Source organism: Mycteria americana, chromosome 7 (assembly GCF_035582795.1).
Source record: "Mycteria americana isolate JAX WOST 10 ecotype Jacksonville Zoo and Gardens chromosome 7, USCA_MyAme_1.0, whole genome shotgun sequence".
NCBI classification, from domain to species: domain Eukaryota; kingdom Metazoa; phylum Chordata; class Aves; order Ciconiiformes; family Ciconiidae; genus Mycteria; species Mycteria americana.
The window spans coordinates 36,544,811-36,566,220 of record NC_134371.1 but is presented as its reverse complement, the minus strand read 5'-3'; the positions used below and the strand labels follow the sequence as shown (position 1 = coordinate 36,566,220).

Here is a 21,410-nt window from a genome sequence, read left to right as displayed (position 1 = left end):
AACTGTCTTGTTAAAGAAAAGGACACAGACATATCACAGCAATCCTGTGGTGCAAGGGTTTCCCAAAAGGTACCTTTTAATGTGTTTGCATCAGCAGCAAGCAGTCAGTGCTAGTTTTGGCACCAGGAGTTAGATGTGCAGCACTACACATTAGACACCAAGTCATCCTAACCAACATTTTATCCATATGAATAGAGAAAGTGAACTAAAACATAGTACTATGAGCACATACGAAATCAAGTTATTTGTGTTCTATCACACTTTCAGCTTGTAATATTAGAAAAATAAACTTAAGACAGTTACTAATCAGATGAATACATTTTCATTGCCAACTGGCAAGAGTTTAAAAACCATGAGAAAAACCCCACACTGAAGTTTTTGCTTTACAAATGTTAGCTCACCCATAGCAACAAAACTGCTGTACAGAAACCACCCTCTGCCTGTTTGTCAGAATATTTGGAGTCAAAATAGTCTTCCCATCCTCGAAAGTCACAGCTATGTTATGTTCAGAAACTCCATTCAGCTCTAAGGAAGGCGTTGCATGCTAAGTTACACTACTGCAGCAGAGGCAAAAGCTCAGAAGCTCACGTACAGTGGTGAATCAGTTCTCCCACTCGGTCTCTATGAACTCCAAGGTTGTCTCTTTGCTTCAATAGCCATTTATCTGCCATTTTCATGTCAACAGATAAAATACTCTGCTGAGTATATAAAAACTGTTATAAAAAGGCAATCATAAAAGATAAGGTATTGGCAGGCATGTCAGCTTTTTTTAATAAAAAAAATAGCCATTATATCTATTTAAATAAGGCTTCTTGTTACAGATTGTTCCAGTTACTGAAGGAAAACAAGGCCCGATGAAAAAAACGATCCCCCATAAACCTTATACTTCCTGCCCCAAGAACACAGCCTACAGGAAAAGTTGTTTAATGTGCAAAATGACAAAACCACCACTGGGGGAAGCTCCTGAAATGATATGCCCAGTCTAGTTTCTTTGCATTATCTTCAAGGTCTTAAAAAAACCCAAAAACAACAAACCACACAACAACCTCAAAACAAGTTCTAAAATACACAAAAAACCCTTCATCTTGATATTCTTTCCAAAACAAATATGTACAGCACATTAATATGCAATATGCAAAAGCTCTGTGTTGCTGTTGGCAACATCTATGCCCTCCCCAACCCTATTCACATGTGTACCTCTACTAAAACACAATTACATCACTAAGCCTGTTAGTTTGAAAAGGGAATTTAATTCACTTAAAACTTGTAAATTTTTGTGTAGGGGCTCCATTCGTTTGACTCTGGGTTGTAGACTTCAACTGTGTTCAAGAATTCATTGCCATCAAATCCTCCAACTGCATAAATAGTGTTTGCCACTGTCGTAATGCCAGCGTTGCTCCTCGGAGTAGTCATGCTTCCCATCATCTTCCACTCATTCTTAGCAGGGTCATACATCTCCACACAGCTCACCGCATGAGAGCCATCAAAGCCTCCACCAACAAAGAGTTTTCCTATCAAAAGAAAGTAAAATTAATGTATCACTGCTAAGCACCAGCTATTTCACCAAACACAGCCTCCTTTCCGGGGAGGCAAACCAAGCCAAAATGAAGGAACTTCAGTCTTCTGTCAGAAACTTTTGCCTTATTCAAGGTCTGAAGTTACAGTATTGACCTGCTTTGGGGCTCTTGATCATTAAAGCTGACTGGTAATTATTTCAGAGTTAGAGCAAAGTCCAAATTCAAACAAATGCAGTTCTGCAAGCTGCACGGTGATGTTTTGAAAAGAAAGACATGGGGGCAAATGCCCCAAAACAGAAATGAGTTTGTTTTTCTGGTTACAGTTTTTGATTAAAATTGGAGGCACAGCCAGGTTCTTGCTATACTGTTTCCTCCCTGAGAAGGAACGCAGCTTTGTATTCTACTTGCGTCATAGCTTAACATGAAAGATTCATCAAGCACAAGAGGTTGCTTACACCTGCAGAAGCCTACCGTCACGAACAGCCACTCCAGCTCCTCGTCGAGCCACATTCATGGGCGCAATCAGGGTCCATGTGTTGTTCTCTGGATTGTAACGCTCCACACTATTCAGGCAGTTCCACGATTCCGCTCCTCCAATTATGTATAAATATCCACCCAGCTCACACACTGCAGACTGATGTCTCCCTGCGGCCAAACAGCAGGAGTTACAGCCCAGCACAAAAGTCATGTGCTAACAGTATACCACAGCAGCTGAAATTTAAACACTTACTTTGATTGGTTTGAAACCTGCAGTTTTGCAATCACCCTCCTCCCCCTCCCTCCCAAACTACACAGCAAACTTACGGATATTCAGGGGAGCACAACTTGTCCAAGATTTTGTTACAGGATCAAACACATCACAGTTCTTAAGTCCCTTTTGGCCATAAGGATCTGAACCACCAACAATGTACAGTTTTCCATTCAGGGCACATACTCCTATTGATTGATATAGGAAAGAATAATAAGTAAGCTAATAAATGAATAAATTAAAAAAAAAAAACCAACAGTTGATCAACTGCAGATGTATTACCTGCATTGCAGCGATTGGTTCTCAGTTCCGGAACAGGAGTCCAGTCATCTATTTCTGGCTCATACATTTCTCCACAGCTTAAGTCATCTGAGTGACCGTTTGACCCACCCACAACATAAAGCTGCCCCTAAATGGAAAAAATACATACCTTCTTCACATCTAAGTACACAACAATTCAAATCATTAGCACTTTAGTAACGGTGTAACTACAGTTAAGCAACTTCTGTTTCCATTTTGTAAAGTTGGCCATGTTTGTGCCACCTACATTTACATATTGCCACATTTCATCTGATCTACACCCACCACACACCATTAAAACTGCCATCTGGAATCGAGCTCTTGGTGTTCTCATCGGTGCAATGAAAGTCCAAGTGTCCTTTTGAGGATCGTAGCATTCCACTGTGCGCAAACACTCTTCTCTGTTATAGCCACCTAAAAGCAAAAGGTCAGATGATACCACATTTCCAAAGACCAATTCCTTTGATGTTGATGAGCAGCGACTCTAATACAGTGTACAAAGTTAAGAAGCCAGTTTTCCCCCCCAAACTGAGCAAGTTGTTTAAAGAAGTTTCTATTTCCTTTACCTGCAGCGATTAGCTTGCCATTAAGTTCAGCTGTGCCCAGTCCAGACCGAGCATACTGCATTGGAGACATGGGCTTCTCTATGATATCATTTGGTTGAAGTTCAAAACTCAGACTCTTCAGCAGTCGTGGCGTGCTCGTGGGAGAGCTCTGAGGGCTGTTACGGCCGTGCAGGAATATCACGCACAGCACACCATCCAGAACAGCAAGACACAGGTAGGTGTTACCTGTCATGAGGGGAAAAGGAGAGACCACCAATACAATAAAATTTTAGGTGAATTTAAGTGTATGCCAGCTAGGGTCTTCTGATTAGGCTTCTCCCCTTATAAGTACGAAAACTTTATTTTTTCTGGTTACTGGTTCCAAGTGTTAGCCTAATTACTGAAAAATACAAGTTTTAGATTATTAGTGTAGTGCTCAAAGGACCTAAGACAGCAACCTAAAGACATGCTAGGAGAGTCTCCTCACACACACACAGCAAATAGCTCTGTTCATTAAATCAGAGACTACCTATCTCCTTAGGACTTTCTGGGTAAATTACACACACCATGGGATTTGGGATGGCCCTGTCGATAAGGAATTGGAATGTAAGTGATTTGGCCCCAGTTATGTTAGAAACACCCCACAAATTACTGGGCAAATTACTTGACTTGCGTCATCAGTAAGAAAAAGCACTTCTGCATTTCTTACAGATGTTGAAGGAAATCCCCAGGGAGTGAGAGGTGGTAGGTGCATCATACCAGACGCATCTTTTAGACAAACCCTGCCCCAGTTACTCACTTGAAGTTTTCTCTGAAGCAATGATTTTCCACTCGTGTTTAGGACTCTGAACAGTAGCATGTGGAGAAAGACTTCCAGAGGAGCTGCTACTAATCTGCTTGTGATCATTCTCACGTGGTGGCTTCTTCTGCAAAATCAAAAGGCAGCTACAGAAACCTAGCCAGAGACTACCCCTCCTTCTACCTTTGCTCCTCTGAGCTAATACGTGTTCAAGAGAACACTTCGTCTACCACCTCCGCAGAGCATTATTTCTAGCACACCTATATTTTCAAGAGAACATCTTGCCTACTCAGCAACAGTGGCCAAGAAACACTCTACATCTTGGTACTCATTTCATTCTGTGACTGCGCCTTTGTACTGCTGGTGTCTGACTAGAAGTCAGTTCAAATTCCTAGAAGAGAGTACGCATTACTAGCAGGATTTTCCAATCTAAGGAAAAACTACATTCATTTGGAGAGAACTGATCTACAAACTAGAAGCCTCACTCATAAGCTCTGCTTCTGGAACTGGAGTTAATTATATAATGCTATTTGGAAGAGAATTAACTATTCTCTTCATTCCCTGAAGACAAATTAATTTCACCTCAGTTCCTCTCTGTGCTCAGATTAGCTGTTTCTTGGATTTTACTCCCTTGAATACTTCCCACTAACAGGAGATTTCTGCTTTCTTTTCTTCTTCAAATACATTTATACTGTAACTTACATTATTTTGCTCAGTTAAGAAAAAACCCAAAATTTCACATTTCAGACTACTACAGTTGGTTGGGTTGTTCAGGCTTTTTCTGAATCATAAGAACCAAACACAAAGAGTTAACATTCTGTCTATTCTGTTTGGCAGCAAAGTTTATGACTGCAGTACCAAGTCTGCAATGCTTGCACAGTTCCCTGGAGTCTGATCTCTATGGAAACTGTCACAAGACTTCTGAAATAGATCATCTAACTCATAGATAACCTTACACACAGGAGTTTGACAGCTATACTCCACTCAGCATGAAAACCAATTAATTTGTGGACAGCATTTTTGTTATTTCTGAACCTTCATCCAATTAACAGCTTATTCCCTTATCCTTAAAATTGTCTCAACAGTCAGAAATTACAAACTTTTGCAATTCAAAAATTTAACAGTTTCAATTTTTCCAGGACTGTCATCTATGGGTTTCTGGTGTTAATTCTCTCAACTGTTTAGAATTTCTGAAGTTGGCAATTCTTATTGTCAGAAAGGATTTAAAAATCCTCTTGGCCTTATTTCTAAAAAATGAACTTTTTGAACCTTCACCTCTCAGCTTCTAAGTATTACAAGGAGTAATATCCAAAGGTGGTGAAGACTGTGAAGGCTTACTAAAAACAACTAAGAAACTGGAAAATTAGCTGGCATTTAATTTTCCTCTCTTTTCACTTCTAAAATCCATGTTCTGGGATGGACAGTGTTTTACATAAACTTTAGCTAAAAATTTCAAGAAGTATACTTTTGTATCAGCACATTCCACCATTATGAGTTAAAATATTACAATATATTTGCTCCTAACTCAGCAAATTTAAACAACTTTGATTTGTATAAAGCAATTGATAATTTACATCTATTAGCCCTTGTTTATTCTTTGTTTCTTAAACAGCCTCCATTGTAAGCTGTGCATTTTTCACAAGTTGAGAATTATTATATCTGGCTAGAACTAAAAAAAAAAAAAAAAAAAAACCTCCTCAAAAAGCACAAGACTGATTTGTACACAGTCAAAGCATTGGCTATCTCCAGATCAGAAGTTACCTGCTGCTGCTTTTTTAAATCTCTCTTGCACATTACCAGTGCAGCTGAACAGACGAAATGGACGCTGGCAGCTGAAGGATTAGAACTTATGTTTGGAATCTTTTTCTGTGCCAAAATTTAACAGACGCATAAGCCATTCTCCACTGCAAGCCAAGCCGTCTGTGATTCTTTTACAGTCTCTTGAGTATCTCTACAAAGCCACAGCTAACTGCTTTTCTACCTCTTCTTTCTTCTAGCAGCCTAAGATTTATTTTGAAGTCAAACCTAAAGCACTCCATTTGCAGAGGCTTAGAGTCAGTCTGCTGAAAAACCAGAAGCAGAGACTAAATCATTGCCTCCAGCAGTTTTGAGAAAGGTACCTTCTTGTCATGTATTTCTCCATTAAAGCTACTGCTGTTTTCTCTGCTACAGTACACAAGACTTCAGGTGTGCTGTAAACTGCTCCAGTCTATCTGGGGTTACCTCAGACTGTCTGCAATTTGTACCTGCACAAACTGAATGTGGTCATCATCACTGCCATACACCTCAGCCTGTCCATCTAGCAGATTTCCATCAAGCAGCTTGTGATCAGCTGAGTAGTACAGCGTTTGAACCTGCAAAAACAACAACAGAATACCCATGTGGCTACTGTCTCCATTGCTACTTAGCTACAGGCAGATTACAAAAGGCAGTCGCCAGCATACTTCTCGTCATCTCATCTCAATCTAGTAGAATGACAAAACTAAAAGGAAGCAGATGTCATGGTGGCAATCTTCAAACATTGGACGAAGGCTCCTTACTTTCTCAGCTTGAGAGAAATCTTCATTTTCCAAGACTCCTACTGTTTTTCCAGCACAGAAACATTAGACAAGCAAGATGCACATTAATTTGCAGAATTACACAAATTCACAATCTCATGCAAGCATTTTCTTTATCCCCGCAAACAAGTTTTCTGCTTTGAAAAATATACATATGTATCTCGATCAAAAAAAGTTAAAGAGAAGCCAACAGTGGACTCTAAGAGAAAGGTATGGGGATGAGGGAAGACAACACAAATTTAAGTTCTGGAGGAAACTGTTGTCAACAACTAAACATCAGATGCAACTGTTTCAGTGAAATGCATCTGAATTTCAACGTGATCAAAACTTTTAAAATGAGTTTTTTCCAAGAGGAAATATACACTTGAGAATATATGACAGTATCAACATGTACTTTTGCCTATACAAGTGTTGCCGAAGATCTATCATGCTTGTAATAACAAACTGGGAAAATTTTGATGTTTCATGGGTTTTTGTAAAGTCCATTTTCTCTAGCCAATTAAAAATTTGGATTCCGCGCTCATTTTTCCATTAAAAACTGCCCAGGCTACATCTAGTATTAGTATTCATGAGTAAAGCCATTTAATAACACACAACTTAAAAGAATGTATCCTGTAAAGGAGCAAGTAAACACCATTAAATCATCATCATCATCATCATCGTTCTCTGCCCACAGCGGATTTTCTTAGGAGAACTGGGGCAGGACTGCTGCTTCTGTACGTGTCAATACACTTGAGGTTTCTTCTTGGTTCTTCAGCCTTGGTATCCTAGTTTTGTTAATAAACCTATGGGGAGATAAATCAATGGGGAGGAACAACCATTAGAAGCTTTTACCTACTTTGCATTTACAAGCAAAACCTGCAAAGGAAAACATCAAGAATCTACAGCAAGTTTCAGTACCACCTCCCCAATTCTAAAGCAAGATACATGCCACTTTGAGGTTACTATACAGCACATAGTGAGCAAAAAAGGAAAGCGGAAGACCAGACTGAACAGTTCATTCAGCTCACCTGAACACCCCCCCAGTTTCTCAGCTTAGGGGTACCTACAGTAAAATTTAAATTCTTTAGGGTCATAGTTAAAAAAGTGAAAAAATAAAAAAAATGAAAGAAAAAGGGATCATCCTTCATATTGACTTTTTTTTTTTTTTTAAAGATGTTTAATCCCATTTTCTTAAAGACTAACCTCTTCCATTAGATCTTCCAGGCTGTCTCCATTCTCCCAGATGCTGCGCTGTACCCAGTTGATTACCTTTGTGTACAATTTGCCATTGCTGGGTAGGCCAACATTGTCTTCCAGCATGACTTCAAGCTTGAGTTAGAAGAGGAAAGGATTATTTACTCTACAGGTATTACCCTTGTATTTGTGGCATACTGTACTTTATGTAGTAAGCATTAATATCACTTTACCGCAGAGCTAGAAAACACCATCTACAGAGGAGCTTTCAGCCTATGCCACTGAAACCAGGAAGCACATTTAAGTACAGCTGCAGTTACCTTTTACACTTAGAAAGGATGATATTATGTATTCTTTACAGTCAAGGTTCAGAATAGTATGAATATTATACAGAACCAGAATTTTCACGTTGTTGGTAAAAGTCAGTACACCAAGTTTTCCTGCTCCCAGAAAGGAAGCCATAATAGTTGCTCCTCGAGTTGCTTTTTGGAAATCATGTACCAGAAGGAAGTCTACAAACTTAAGCTAACCTTTAACCGTGGAAGTTTGAGAAATTCTTCCTGTTCTGAAATCTGTAAAAGATGTTCCTGAATGTAGCCATCGATCTTGTTCAACAAACGCGCGTCTCCCATACAACTTGCAAAGTTTCGGTAAGAGATGCAACTCTGAACATCCATCTTGGAGAGCAAGTAGTCACCACAAACCTTTTAAAAAAAAAGGCTGCATCTTAGTTTACAAGTAGACAAGATTTTTGTATGTTTTACATTATCCACCCCAACGTACAGCAACAACTGTTTCCTAACTGCAGAATAGTGACTGTCTGTTGTCACCCCCACCTCCGCCCCCCACTAGAGCTGTAAACGAAATGTTGCCTTCCATAGGAATGTGCGTATATTAAAAGAAAAAAGTCATACACATTCGAAAGCTACTCACATATACATTGACCCCATGCTTTTCTACTGAATGCCTATTAAAACTGCTTATCTGCAGTCAAGTGACGATAAAAATCCCAATTCCCTTGTCAAAGGTATTCCCATTTGCAGCAAGAGTAAGTATTTCTAAAGTCAAGCTCTACCAAACTTATGTTCAGGAGTGTGTGGATTGCAGCCAAGGAATGCATCCAAGCACACCACCGCTTCCACAAACCTGAAGGTAAGTAACCAGCTATGATTCAGAAGCCATTTTGCTTATACAGGTGCACAAATACAAAACTTAACTTCAGGGAACCCTTCAGCACAAAGATAACACAAGTGGAAGCAATACATACTGATGTCGCTCAAATCAATATAATGCTAATGAACATCTAAGCAGCTTATCCACTGAGCACTTTTTCCACAGAATCATAATTTTTTGTCTCATTAATACAAAAAAAAAAAAAATGCTGTCAGCCTGAGAAAGCAGAATGGACTTCTGGAAGAGCTGAGAACTGTACCTGCTTAACTCTCTCCATCTTCAACTTCTTTGCCGCAGAGTATACATCTTTCACCAGTTCTTTATCAGCTTTTAACCTATTAAAGAAAGAAATTTATATTCATTATTTTGATTTTTTAAATTAAAATCTACTCTCTCCAGTTTCTGTGAAAACTACTTACTGAGCAGTATAGGCATAATTCAACAGAACTTCAACAGCTTCCGGATTGAGATCATCAAATTTAACATGGGAAATTCCATGAGAATCGCTATCACCATTGAAGATTTCAAACAGGTAGGGACTGCAGCAAGCTAGCACAGCTCGGTGCGCCAACATCTCATGTCCACATACCTTTATTTAAAACACAAATAAGAAACCCACATGCTGGTAAGAATTTTTTTGAAGTACGTTTGTATTGTAATATCATGAAGGCCTACCCAAGTGAATGTCACAGTTCAAATCAATTTTTCAAATCAATATACTCTCCAATTTATGTCAGCTGAAAAAAATGTTAGCATCGCTTCTCTCAAAGTATATCTTATTTTTATTTTTAAGTATGCATTTTTCAGAAAAATCAGATTCTAAAAATCTCATGCGTCACAATCAATGAGGCACATAGCATTACACAGTGAAACAAAAACCCCACCACATGCAACCATCATACTCAGACAGAAAAAAAGTTACCTGGAGACGGACATCGCAGAACTGACCACTTTTACGTAAGGCATTTAGTTTGGCAACAGATGACTCGATGAAGTTTTCATCTTCAAACATCAAATATCCATTAGGAATCATTTTGGTGTTGGTCTGGCTGAAAACAGAATGTATAAAGTTTAGAGATACAACATTTTGCTTCAGTATAGAAGTACTATTAGCACATTGTTTGCAAAAAAACATTCATGGGGAATTTAAAAAAAAAAAATCCGTCTCAAAAAAAAGCCTAGAAGAGTACTACTGCTGCTGAGTACATGTTGCCAACAATCCTTTGGACTGACTGGATTAATGATTTTCAGAGAGTGAGGCCACAACTTTTAACTTATCCACATCACTTCAGTAGGTACCAACTCCAAAACTACATGCTGAACCTGTACTACCTCCATGGGAGCAAGCTGGAAACTACTGTATTACACAAGAAGCTTTATTCCCCTCTATAAAGATCAGATTTGGTAGATTCATCACTATTTTCTCCTCACTGCATGAAATCTGTCATACTGGTCAGCTTCATTTTTTGCACAGACCCAAAACCCAGCTACATTGAAAAGAACTGAAAATTTAAAATAACTAGTGAAGTAGAAGTATAGCTATAAAAATAATTTTTTGTTTAATTTTATGAGTAATGACTTAAATATTTTAGAGTAGCTGGAAATCATGAAAGAACATTAGCACCAACAAAACAGACAGAATTAAATACAGTCTGAACAACGACCATGTATTTTAAGTCATCATGAAGCTAAGACAACTTCCCCTGAAGATCTTGCCCCTGTGCAAACTACCACCTCAGGTAAATTGGACCAAGACCGGAAAAATAACTTCAGGAAACTAACTTTTGTATTTGCAGGCTATTTTATTGATTGATTTAACTGATTCTTTTTTTAGCTAAGCGCTTTTAGGAAAAGTCCACTTTACAAATAGGAAGCTAATTAAGAATAATAAAATATGACCCTGAGGTGACCTAATGAACTTGAAATAATAATTAAAAAAACAAATCAAATTTGTAAGTTTGAGCTGCTAACATGAGTATGTTAGCAGTATAAAAGTACACTTTCCTCAACAATTTTAGAGGAAAGAGTGTGTGGCATGTTACTAATGCTACCAGCAACAATTTCTATTTCCCTGTGAAGTTCAAGAAAATTCTGAAGATCAGACTAAACAAGAAAACCCCCAAAACATAAAAAGTGGATAAAAATAAGAAAAATAGCAAGCCCCACACAAAATAATTCTAGTGGTAATCCATTTATTTTAAATTCACTTACTACTGAAAGCATTTGACCTAAACTGGCAACAATAATCTTACAAAGATTATTATCCATTTGTATACACTTTCATTTGTTGTTTTATTAAAAAAAGGACAGCAAGGTTTTAAAGCCGCAGAATTTCAGCAAAACTATTAACTATTGTATACACAGCTAACAGTATCAACTTACCTAGCAAATATATTACTGTAAACTTTTAACTGGGAGATTTTTAAAATAATCCAATGGTATCACTGTGTTAAAACGGAGCACTTCAGTTTCAGTATCTTCTGACAGGGAAGATGTTTGTTGAAATGCAAAAACAGAGGTGTCTTTGCAGCTGCAATATGGATTCCAAAACTATCAGGCTTGAAGATGATGTAATCAAGTCCTTAAGAGCTATAGACATGAACTTCTTCTGTGATAATCATGCATCATAATCTGCAGTAAAGGAGAAGTTATCAAGTAAGGACAATAGATATTACTACCATCTATTTCAGATGAAACTTTAATAGCATCTTAAAGTAGAAGTTCCTGACCCAAACAAACAAGTTTTTCTTCACAAAAAGAAGACAGCCTGAAAATTTCCATATTGACACCAATACATTCTTGTGCCTAACAAGAGGTCAGCCACATCAATTTTTATACCCACAGAGACAAGAAAATAGCTAAATTAGCGCTTAGAGAAAAAGTTAGAACAGCTGAATCCCATTTTTAGATAATTCCTTACCAACTCTAACCTTCAGCACCTTCCTATATCTAGATCATTACTGTTTGCTTACACAAGTAGATAACTCTTAAATAACACAACAAAAATGACTACATTTTAGAAAAGAAACAAATCCACATGCGTCCTACTTTTGGCTTTTCCTGTACTCATCTACTTATATCCTTCTTCTACTGAATGCCTAAAATGGACTGAAGATGGATTAAGAACATGTCTGAAGCAACTGGGCATGTCTCCAGTCTCCAATATGTCAAAAAAAAAAAAAAAAGAAGCCAGAAATCGCTATTTTGATGATAACTTTCTTTGATAAAAAGTCTCTTTGCTACCCTGTGAACAGAATCTGTTAAGTTCTGGTCAAGTTCTGCACTGGCAGTGCAGACTGGGATAGCTTTGTTTGGGATTCTGCACGCAGGTGGGCTGTTTATGCCAGGCTTTTTTAGGGAGGGGAGAAAAGGAGGAGGAGCAGCAGCGGGGAGGGAACAGACAACAAACACCCACTCTGGAACTTTCCATGACCCTGATGCCACCTCAGGAAAACACTGATCATTTCATCCACTTTAGTTCCCCACTGCAGTTCCAAAACTATATTTGTATGTACAGATTAAATGCCACATTGGGAATCAGGTTTCCTAAAAATAAGTGCAGCTCATTTCTCCATGTCAAAAATTAAGAGTCACCTACATTGTAGGCAAGAGAGCCTCGTGACCCAACTGCCTGGCCAGTGCTTACACACGGGATCATTTTGGCAGGAATTGTGACTCCCTTGGCCTCTATAGCAGATCAGCAGCTCAAACGCGAGGCTGATTCTCAAGAGCGGCAGGGGGCATTATCCCACAGCATACTGGCTCCACAGGAAAAATGCCTCCGTCCCTAACAGCTTCTCACAACCCTGAACACAGACTATTTCAGCCAGCAGATAACCGGGTAAAGAATTAACATTAACTAAATTTGGCTACTAGAACAGACACAAATACACATAAAGAAGGAAACAACTGCTCCAGAGCAGCAGTGGTGTCTGTCCTCCTCCACGCAGGGAGGACTACGGGAACAGTACCCCAGGGACTACAACTTTCTACAACATACTTTAATGTCAGCATACTTTGCTAGGAAAAAATCTCCACAGAGTAAATGTATGTTCTTTTTATAATCCTACAACCAAGTTATGAAACTGGAACCAAGCTCTATTTACCAAATACTATTTAACTAAGCATTTGGAAGTCAACACTTCTCTTGTTGGTACAACTGGTATAACCTTTTCAGTTTCTAAAGCAATCGAAATGTCTTATGTCCACACTTTCCCCAAAGATTCACCTCAACTAAAACATTCTGTTGTTCAAAAATGCAGAGGTATTATTTTAATACAAGTGTTGCAATGAATTTGCTTAGAAAGAAGTTATAAGAATCCATTGGAAGTCATGCCTCTTCAATACTGCCCACGAAGGTACAAGAGAATTACCAGCAAGAGACCTCTGACTTAATCATTTCAGATTTTAAACCTTCCATTTCCTTTATAGGAATCATCCAGACATGGCCAGACTTACCTAGCCAAATGCAAACTACAGCAGACATCTAAAAAGGAAAGTCAAGGGAGACAAGCTCTGAGTTCCAGGCGGGAGTTGCACTGGGTAGTCGGTACAGTGTCAGACCATTTTGGTGAAAAGGCAGACCATTTTGGTGAAAAGGCTTGGACCAACCCCGTCACCACTTGTTTGATTCTGAGTAGAAAGCGACACATCACACAGCAGATTATCCACCTTGCTCATACTGGTTTTAAAGCAGCTTTTACTCGACTGCCAGATCTCTCAAAGAAGTTATCTTAGTTAACTGAGTAGAGGTTCATAATTACCAAAGCAAATTAAATGTATATTGCTACAACAGTTCAGACAAACAGGCTGCTAGTCTGCTCACGCATCACATTATGTATTCCCCCATTCAATATTCATTGGGATTGCTGTTAATTACCAGTACTAAGGCTTTGGGGAGATTTCAAGTTACACCGCAATTATTCAAACAATTTCAACTGAATTCCAGAATCATCCTCGTTCAGTTTACGTCTCTGGGCACGTTTTGTCACATTCTGCTGTAACAGAAGAGCTTTATTTCAAGTACAGTCTTTTAACTTTGCCTGATGTACTTGCTTACGACCTTCAAGACCTATAGAGGACATCCAAAATTATTCTGGATTGAAATGGAAGATTTGTCTTTTAAAGTCCTTTGTACATGAGGTCAAAACCACACATTTTGCATTTATGCACCTAATAGTATTGTCCAATGTGAATATCTAGGAATTTGAACCTCTTAATTATTGCCACAGGTTCAATACTGTTGTGTGTGAACCATGGCTAATATTACTACTCAAAATGGCATTAAATAGCACAAGCATATTCATTACTTTCTGCATTCTTTTTGGTTTAGTATGCTACTGCTAGAACAAAAGCCAAACAATCAGCCAAAATTCAATGTAAGGCCAAGAATGCTGCATTTTCTGCATTAAAGATTATAAACAGGTACTGTGAACAAATTCCTTTCTTAAATTACTTTAAGCATCTAAATAACTTTGTCATTACCTTCACCCCCCTTGCTTATACTCCCTTCTAGCTCACCACATCAAGAACAGTCAGTGGCTTTTTTAATAATTTTCCAGGACTTTGAATTTTTTAAATCAAGTGTGATGTTCACAGATCATTGTCAACTAGGTAAAGTATGAAGTCTGATGCCTCTGAAATGATTACTTTTCAAGCGCCATCAAAATGCAATTATTTAAACATGTTAAAGCTACAGAATTAGCATTCCCGAATGCGAATACCGCATTTCATTTGAGAAAATTCTTACCTGAGAGCAGGCCTATTTCCTGCACTTATTTTTAAAATGAAGCAAAAAAGTGATACATAAACTCTGGTGGATTTCCATTCTACTTTTAATATTATAGATCAATACTGGTGTTGAGCCTGGAGGCACCGCCTTCATCAAGAGTCGATCACGCTAGGTGCCATACTACAGAGGACCAAGACAGGCCAGATGCCATGAAGCATTTACATGGTGCGTTTTGATGACATGGCTGTACCCAAGTACAGGAATGCCAGTACTCAAACATCTGCCCAGTTGCTTGATATAAACATAACTGTGTTCCAATAATTGTGTTTCCTAAACACTTACTGTTATGCACAGACTGAGAATTTCATTTGCTACATATATGTACCACTGGACCATGAAAGATTCACGGCTCATAATACACTCTAAGATAAATTCACTGCACATAACTGACTTCCAGAAGAGAAATTTTCCCCTTTTAAACTCATGTTTCCATTTCACTGTATGTAGGTTTAAAGGTGCATTTAAGAAGACTCACCTAAATAACAATGATACTAAGTCTTCTCATCCTTCACTATATGCTATCCTCTTACATGTATCTTGCAAATGCAAATACTACTGAAATATGATTAGCCCAGTTACAAGAGCAAATAAATGTCAATTAATACACTTTAAATTGTTAATTGTGTTTAGAATTTAGGATCTGTTCATCCCAATTTTTTTTTAAACAGTTGTTCACTGCAGAAAACATTCCAACATTTAAGAAACCTGCTGCATGACGATTACTGTTGAATTTCTCTGAGATCTAAAAACCGTTATCGTGCTCTAGGACTCTCCACTGCAGAGCCACTTTCAGCAGAGGTATGAGCTGTGGTCTCAGGCAAGGTACCAAGATGACAGGTCCCAGAGCCGCATTCTGAAGCAAAAGTCACCTTGCCCATGACCTAACAACACAGGTAGTATTTATTTTTCATCCCACCTGAGAGCACTCATCTTTAGTATAGTCCATTGGTACTTTCCATGTGCAGTATTTAATTTAAAAAAGTAAACAAAGCCCTTGCTTTGTGCCCATTTTGCACAAACTTTTTTGTCAGATTAAGGTACTACCTCTTCAACTCACAAGTAAAACAGTAACTTGGGGGAGATACTTTTTCATCTTTTGATTAAAAGTCAATACTTGTTGATATAACGACACTTGTTGATCCAGTGAAACAAACATGGAATTTAACACCACAGTTGGTGCTTCTTAGTTGGTGTGGGCTTTCTGGCTTTTCACAGCCCAGTTCAGAAGAAATGTAGGTCACACCTATGGACTACTTGTAGTCCGTTATCTGTATCAGAAGATAAAACCAGAAGTCCTCAAAAATTTTCTTTCATACATTAGCACTTATTTATGGTAAAAACACACAATCTTTTCATGACTGAGTTTGCATTTGGGCAAAACATCATGGACCAAGACATGTATCAACACACTTTATACCACTAAACAGGCTCAACTTCTTTACACCAGTGATTTAAAAAAGACTCATAGAACTTATATTAATTTTGTTTTGCATATTCACTTTTCAGTTATTTTCCACTAAAGATTTAGTCTCACTGATAACTATGACTTGCAAACAAAATTGTTCTATTTCACTCAGTTATGGTCCCACCCCAACAGTAAGGAGAGAGGGAGAGAATATTTCCTATCACTGGTTAAGAATTGAAGGGGAAGGTAAAAGTGCTATGGAAGTTTTCCAAAATCTTTTACATGCGGTCCAAGAAGATGTAATACTTGGACTGTCCTCTATAGAGAGCAAGCCTAGAGAGCTCTTCCAAACACACATTTATGTATGCAGACATAAAAAATTTATGAGAAGCAGATTTTATGCTTGAATGTTACTGCTCTTTCAACTACAACTCTCAGGTGTAACACACCAGCTGCCCATTTGGTACTCATTTCCAATGCTATCTCCCCATGCTTTTGATACACTGTTTCACTGAGTTGTAGCACTGGTCATTACATCCCCTTTCCATACTGGTTCTGCGTTTCCTCTTCTCCTTTTCCACGTTACACTTTTTTTGTTGTTGTCATAGTCTTTATGTACACCTCTTTCTACCTTCTGCCTCACATGCACTCTCTTAAAATCTGAGCTCTTTTTTTTTTCCCCTCCATATGGGTTTCTTTTTTCTACTAACACACACTTCCCACAGTTCTTCAAACATTTGTCACACAAACAGCAAACTGGTGGGTTTTTTTCTTTGTGCGTCGTCATTGTCTCCCACCCCTCATTCTGGGCAGTTTTTGCCTTTCTTATCATTTCCTGCTCTGTAAGAACTCAAGCTGAAGAAAACAAAATTAGACGTATTTACAGTAGCTAAAGTACCATTTCCTAACTGGAAAGCATTCCCTGACTGTTGCATCCTGTGCTCCAGGAGTTAGGCTTGTGGCTACAAAATCTGCTTTCTAAAATTAAACCAATCTCACCATCAAAGCACCACATCCTGCTCAGTTTCTTATTTTGTAGATCCCTGACAGAAGAGAATAAATGTGGTGTCTACACACCCATCACTGGAAATAAAAAAATCCTCCCCTTCACAAACCACGACAAATAAGGAGAGTGACATGATACTGAATTTCCACTAGTCTACCACTGTTCAGTCTTCCTATCCTTCTCTTTAGTAAATAACTCTGATGCCTCGCCTCTCACTTTTGTCAACATTTTTCCACCCTGCACAAAATTGTAACCAATTCAGTTTTTATGTCTATGGGAATCCCAGGTGAAGGAACAGTGAGCCTGCCAATGCGAAAATATTTTCTACCTTGAAGCACCTCTAAAAAATTATAAAAAGCTGCTGGAAATCTGTGCGTGCAGGCAGAAAATACTGTACTTCTCCCCCCCGCTCCTCCCCAAAAGCTTCTGGTCATTCACACTCATCACCTTTCTCCAGAAGCACTAATGTGGACTGACAGCCACTGTTTTTGCTGTATTATCTCCTATTTCCTAGAACTGGTACAGATGACAGGGAGGGTCATGACATTGGCAAACAGCTGTCAGCACATGTTCCTCAGCCCGAAACGGCTATTTTCTTCAAAGTCCAGAATTTCTGCGATTGTCTTTTCCCCCCACCTACTATAAAGGCTTTAAGAAAGGTGCCACTACGCGATCGCAGCGTGGCGCTCAGAAAGGCGCGCAGGCAACGCCTGACCTTGGCACAATACCCACCCGGGTGGGGAACATCTGATTTTCTGGGCTGGGGGCTGCACGACATTCCCACCAGCCGCTGGTGCCCGTGCGGGGCCACGGCAGCGCCGCCGCCCCCCCCCCGCCCCAGCCACGGCAAAACCCCCCCCGCAGGAGAAGGGCCGGCAGTCGTGAGGAAATCAATCTCAGGCCATTTATACAACTTCGCCTCGATGAGCATGGCAACTTCGAGATTTGACCAGCGTTTAAGAAACCGCCCCCAAATAAGCAACGAAAAGCCGTAGAGCCAGAGGGGCTCCTGTTCCTCCAGCCGAGGGCGCGGGGAGGGCACGATGCGACGGGCCGGGCCGCCACAGAGGGACCCGCCCCGCCCGCCAGAAGCCCCGGGCCGCCGCGACCCCCTGCGCCAGCGCCGAGCGGGGAACAAAGAGCGGCGGGGCCAGGGAGGCGCAGCGCCCGGCCGCGCCCGGCCGCCCACGGCCTCATGGTCGCTGCCCCCCCACTGCGCCGCCCTTCTCCTCACAGCCGGCGCGGGCCGCTTCTGGGCCGGCCGCCCGGGACGTCCCGCTGGGGCCCGCCGCCGCCCCGCCGTACCTGGTGCCTCTCAGCGCAGACGATGCTGTTCATATTGGGAGCCTCCAGGCTGAAGGGGAAGCCGACGCGGAGACGCAGACCCAGCCCGCCGGGAAGAGGGAGCAGAGGGCGCAGGGAGAGCGAAGGGAGGCGCTGCTGAGGGAGGAGGGGGGCAGCGGGAGCGGACCGTGGGCACGGCGCCGGCGGATCCGCCGCGGGAGGTGAAGGATCCCCACTCCGCCTGCGCGGGCGCGGCACTGCACCCCGTAACCCTCCGCCTCCGAGGGGGCGGGCGGGAGGCGGAGGCCGGCATCGCTCCGCCGAGAAACAAGTCCGGCCGCGCCCCTCCCTCCGCTCCCGAAGTGGGTCGGGGGAGGGTAATGGGGGCGGAAGGGGGCGCTGCGGAAGGGGCCCTCCCGCCTGAGGGAGCGGCGGCCGCGGGGCCGGAAGGCCAGCCGGGTGCGGAAGGGCTCGGGGCGGGTGAGGGGAGGGACACGCAGGCACGGGGGAAGCTGAGGCTGACTCGCTCGTGCCGCGCTGGGCGACGTTTCTACGAGTAACTGCCACCGCATTCGTAGCTCTCGTAGTACTCGTAGCTCTCAGCCACAAGCGCACTTGGTTCAATAATTTTATTTTTCAAACCTGGTGTTGTCCTGTCTCCTCGGTGATGACTTTCTCTCATCGTTCGGATCTGTAGTTCAACACGTCATGTCTGCATACAAAGACAGGCACCCCCTTTACCACAAAATATCATATTTAATGCTGGAAACTCTCCCTGGCGGCATGTCCTGTGTGCACAGGGGGCCAGGCTGCACTCTGTCCTGCCTCTGGCTCCTGCACCTCTGGTCATTCTGGGAAAGGCATTTTCCCATCTGGATGAGAAATGTCCCCCCCCCTACTTTTCACGATAAATCCTATCTTGCTAGGCAAAGTAGTTGTAAAACATCACTGCTGATAAATGAGGGGTGTTTGAAGTCTTGTCTGTTTGTTATGTGTTTGCATGCTAGATAGCATAATGGGTTTCTGATTCATGGCTGGGGCCCTGAGCGCTGCTGCAATATCATAATAAATAACACATGGAGCTGATGAAGTCTGAGGTTCCTTGCTTGCTTCCTGATCTAAAACGCCAAGGTCACCCAGAAGGCAGCGATACGCTTCCCCCCCTGCTTTCTCCTGATTTGGAGGCCCCGCCTTGGGCAGAAACTAGGAAACCTGTAGGACATTATGTTAGACACAGCTTCAGTGTCTCAGCTGTCAAATGTGTATGACATACATGATAATATTTACCCATTTCTCTAACAGTCTTCAAGAATCTCGATGGAGAGACATATTTCAAAACAATGAAGTTGGATGATTCTGAGGTTTCAAGCAGAAAGTGCTTCAAAATACTGAAAATAATGGTCTTGTCTCATCAGAAGCGAGCAGAGGCAGTAAGCTATAGGTATATTCCTCACCTACAGGAATCGCTCCGTCTCTGGAGACATACATGATGGCACAGCGGCTGTGTGTGGCTGGGCCCTCTCTTCAGCTTATTTTGCTGGCAGCAAACAGGACTGTCTCAACTTCTCACCTCTCTCTGATATATTTCCACTCCCTCCTCCCTTCAGTTTTTAAATCACCAGCCACACCTTGGTGCCTACTTTCCCACTCTCTGCTTTCTTTTTGAATGAAGCTTTTTATTAGGGCTGTGCTAATCAAAGGCACTTGTCGTAAAGCTGGAGAGACAAGAGACAGGAACTATGATCAAATAAAACAGCGCTGGGGATGTTCCTTAATTAAGTAGATCTCAGGATTATGCAAGCTGCTGTTCCATATTCTTGGGAAAGGAGATGTCTTTATGAATCACCATTAATTTTCATTATCAGCCATTGCTAGTGATGTCAAAGAGGAAGCATGGCATCTTCCTGACAGCACAGAGTTAACAGATGGGTGTTTCCAGTTCTTTTCACATAGGTCGCGGTGGCAGGGGAACACGTTTGGGATTTTGTGAATGGTGGCTGGGCTGGGAGCTCAGGCAGCATCTCCTTTGGGCCAGTTGCATTCTGATCACCCAAACTCACCTCCTATTAAAAAAAAGGGTTTTCTCGGCTTCTTCCTTTGTCATCAACATGAAATTATTATACATCATTAAAACACTATTGTTCCAGCTATATTTCTTGTGGTGATGGACAAGACTTCTATAATATGTGAATAACTTTATTTCAATTTGCTAGACACTTCGTGATCCTTCCCAATGAAACTTATGCTAAATCTTAAACTCAGTTATCACCCTTCCTTTGAAAGAGAGCGGTGAAAACGAGAAACAAGCATGTTCCTCCCAGCTGACACTTGTTCAAGAAAACAAGATCTCTCAGAAAGACAGGGTATTCTCTTGCTTTGCTAAATTGTTAGTTCTTACATATAAAACTACCCAATGGTAGAATTAAGTTTACACATATGAATACGATTTCTGCTTGAGCTTCAGCTAGGCTCCCTGATGTCTTAGCCAAAAGTGCATCTTGAAATTTACAGCAGCTTTACAAAAGCATCATAAAAAGTAGCTAAAACTCAGCCACTGGCTAGCAATGGACTGGAGGAGATCACTCTGTCTAAATAAGGTGTCTGCACAAGAAAAGCTGCTTGGTCTCACAGAAGAGGCAAGTAGGCAGGATTGCTTGGTTGTTGAAGCGTGTCAACACGTAGAGGGCAGAAAGTTGTAATGGCAATTTTTTTAGTAAGGTTGCTTGATATCTAAAGAAGAACACTTTATTGAAAGGGATCAGTGGGATCGAGTTGATACCAGACAATTGAGTTACTGGGAGCTGAGCCAGAAGAACTAGTTAGCACACGTGCAACCACCAGAGCAGTGATGTTCATAGGGTCTTAGATCTCCTGGTTTGACAACTGTCCTTCCCTGTAACAGTGTTCATAAGATGTCAAGAACACTTCTTTAACAAAACCACTTCCCTAACAGCACCGTATTTAAAAAAAATGAATAAAGTTATGCTTGTGGAAGCTCTGGATGTTCTGCATACCTGTTGTCTCCCACCACAGAAGATAGTGTCTTCCTAATTAATGAATGGAAAGCCCTGTCCTGGAAAGCCCTCTTGCTTTTTTTCCAAATGGTGT

At 40.9% G+C, this 21,410-nt stretch overlaps 1 protein-coding gene across 1 annotated transcript; it reads right to left on the bottom strand.

Moving 5' to 3' along the window:
- Nucleotides 1–45: 45 nt before the first annotated feature.
- IVNS1ABP (influenza virus NS1A binding protein) lies at nucleotides 46–18,556 on the bottom strand. The gene is made up of 15 exons (XM_075507830.1): nucleotides 18,324–18,556; nucleotides 11,199–11,447; nucleotides 9,739–9,865; nucleotides 9,236–9,405; nucleotides 9,076–9,151; nucleotides 8,174–8,347; nucleotides 7,653–7,778; nucleotides 6,156–6,263; nucleotides 3,910–4,036; nucleotides 3,132–3,356; nucleotides 2,858–2,979; nucleotides 2,548–2,674; nucleotides 2,322–2,453; nucleotides 1,989–2,162; nucleotides 46–1,511 (listed from the first exon to the last, which is right to left on the bottom strand). Exons 3-15 carry the CDS (start codon nucleotides 9,847–9,849, stop codon nucleotides 1,258–1,260), a joined length of 1,926 nt encoding a protein of 641 aa, XP_075363945.1. The 5' UTR covers nucleotides 9,850–9,865; nucleotides 11,199–11,447; nucleotides 18,324–18,556; the 3' UTR covers nucleotides 46–1,257.
- Nucleotides 18,557–21,410: the final 2,854 nt, after the last annotated feature.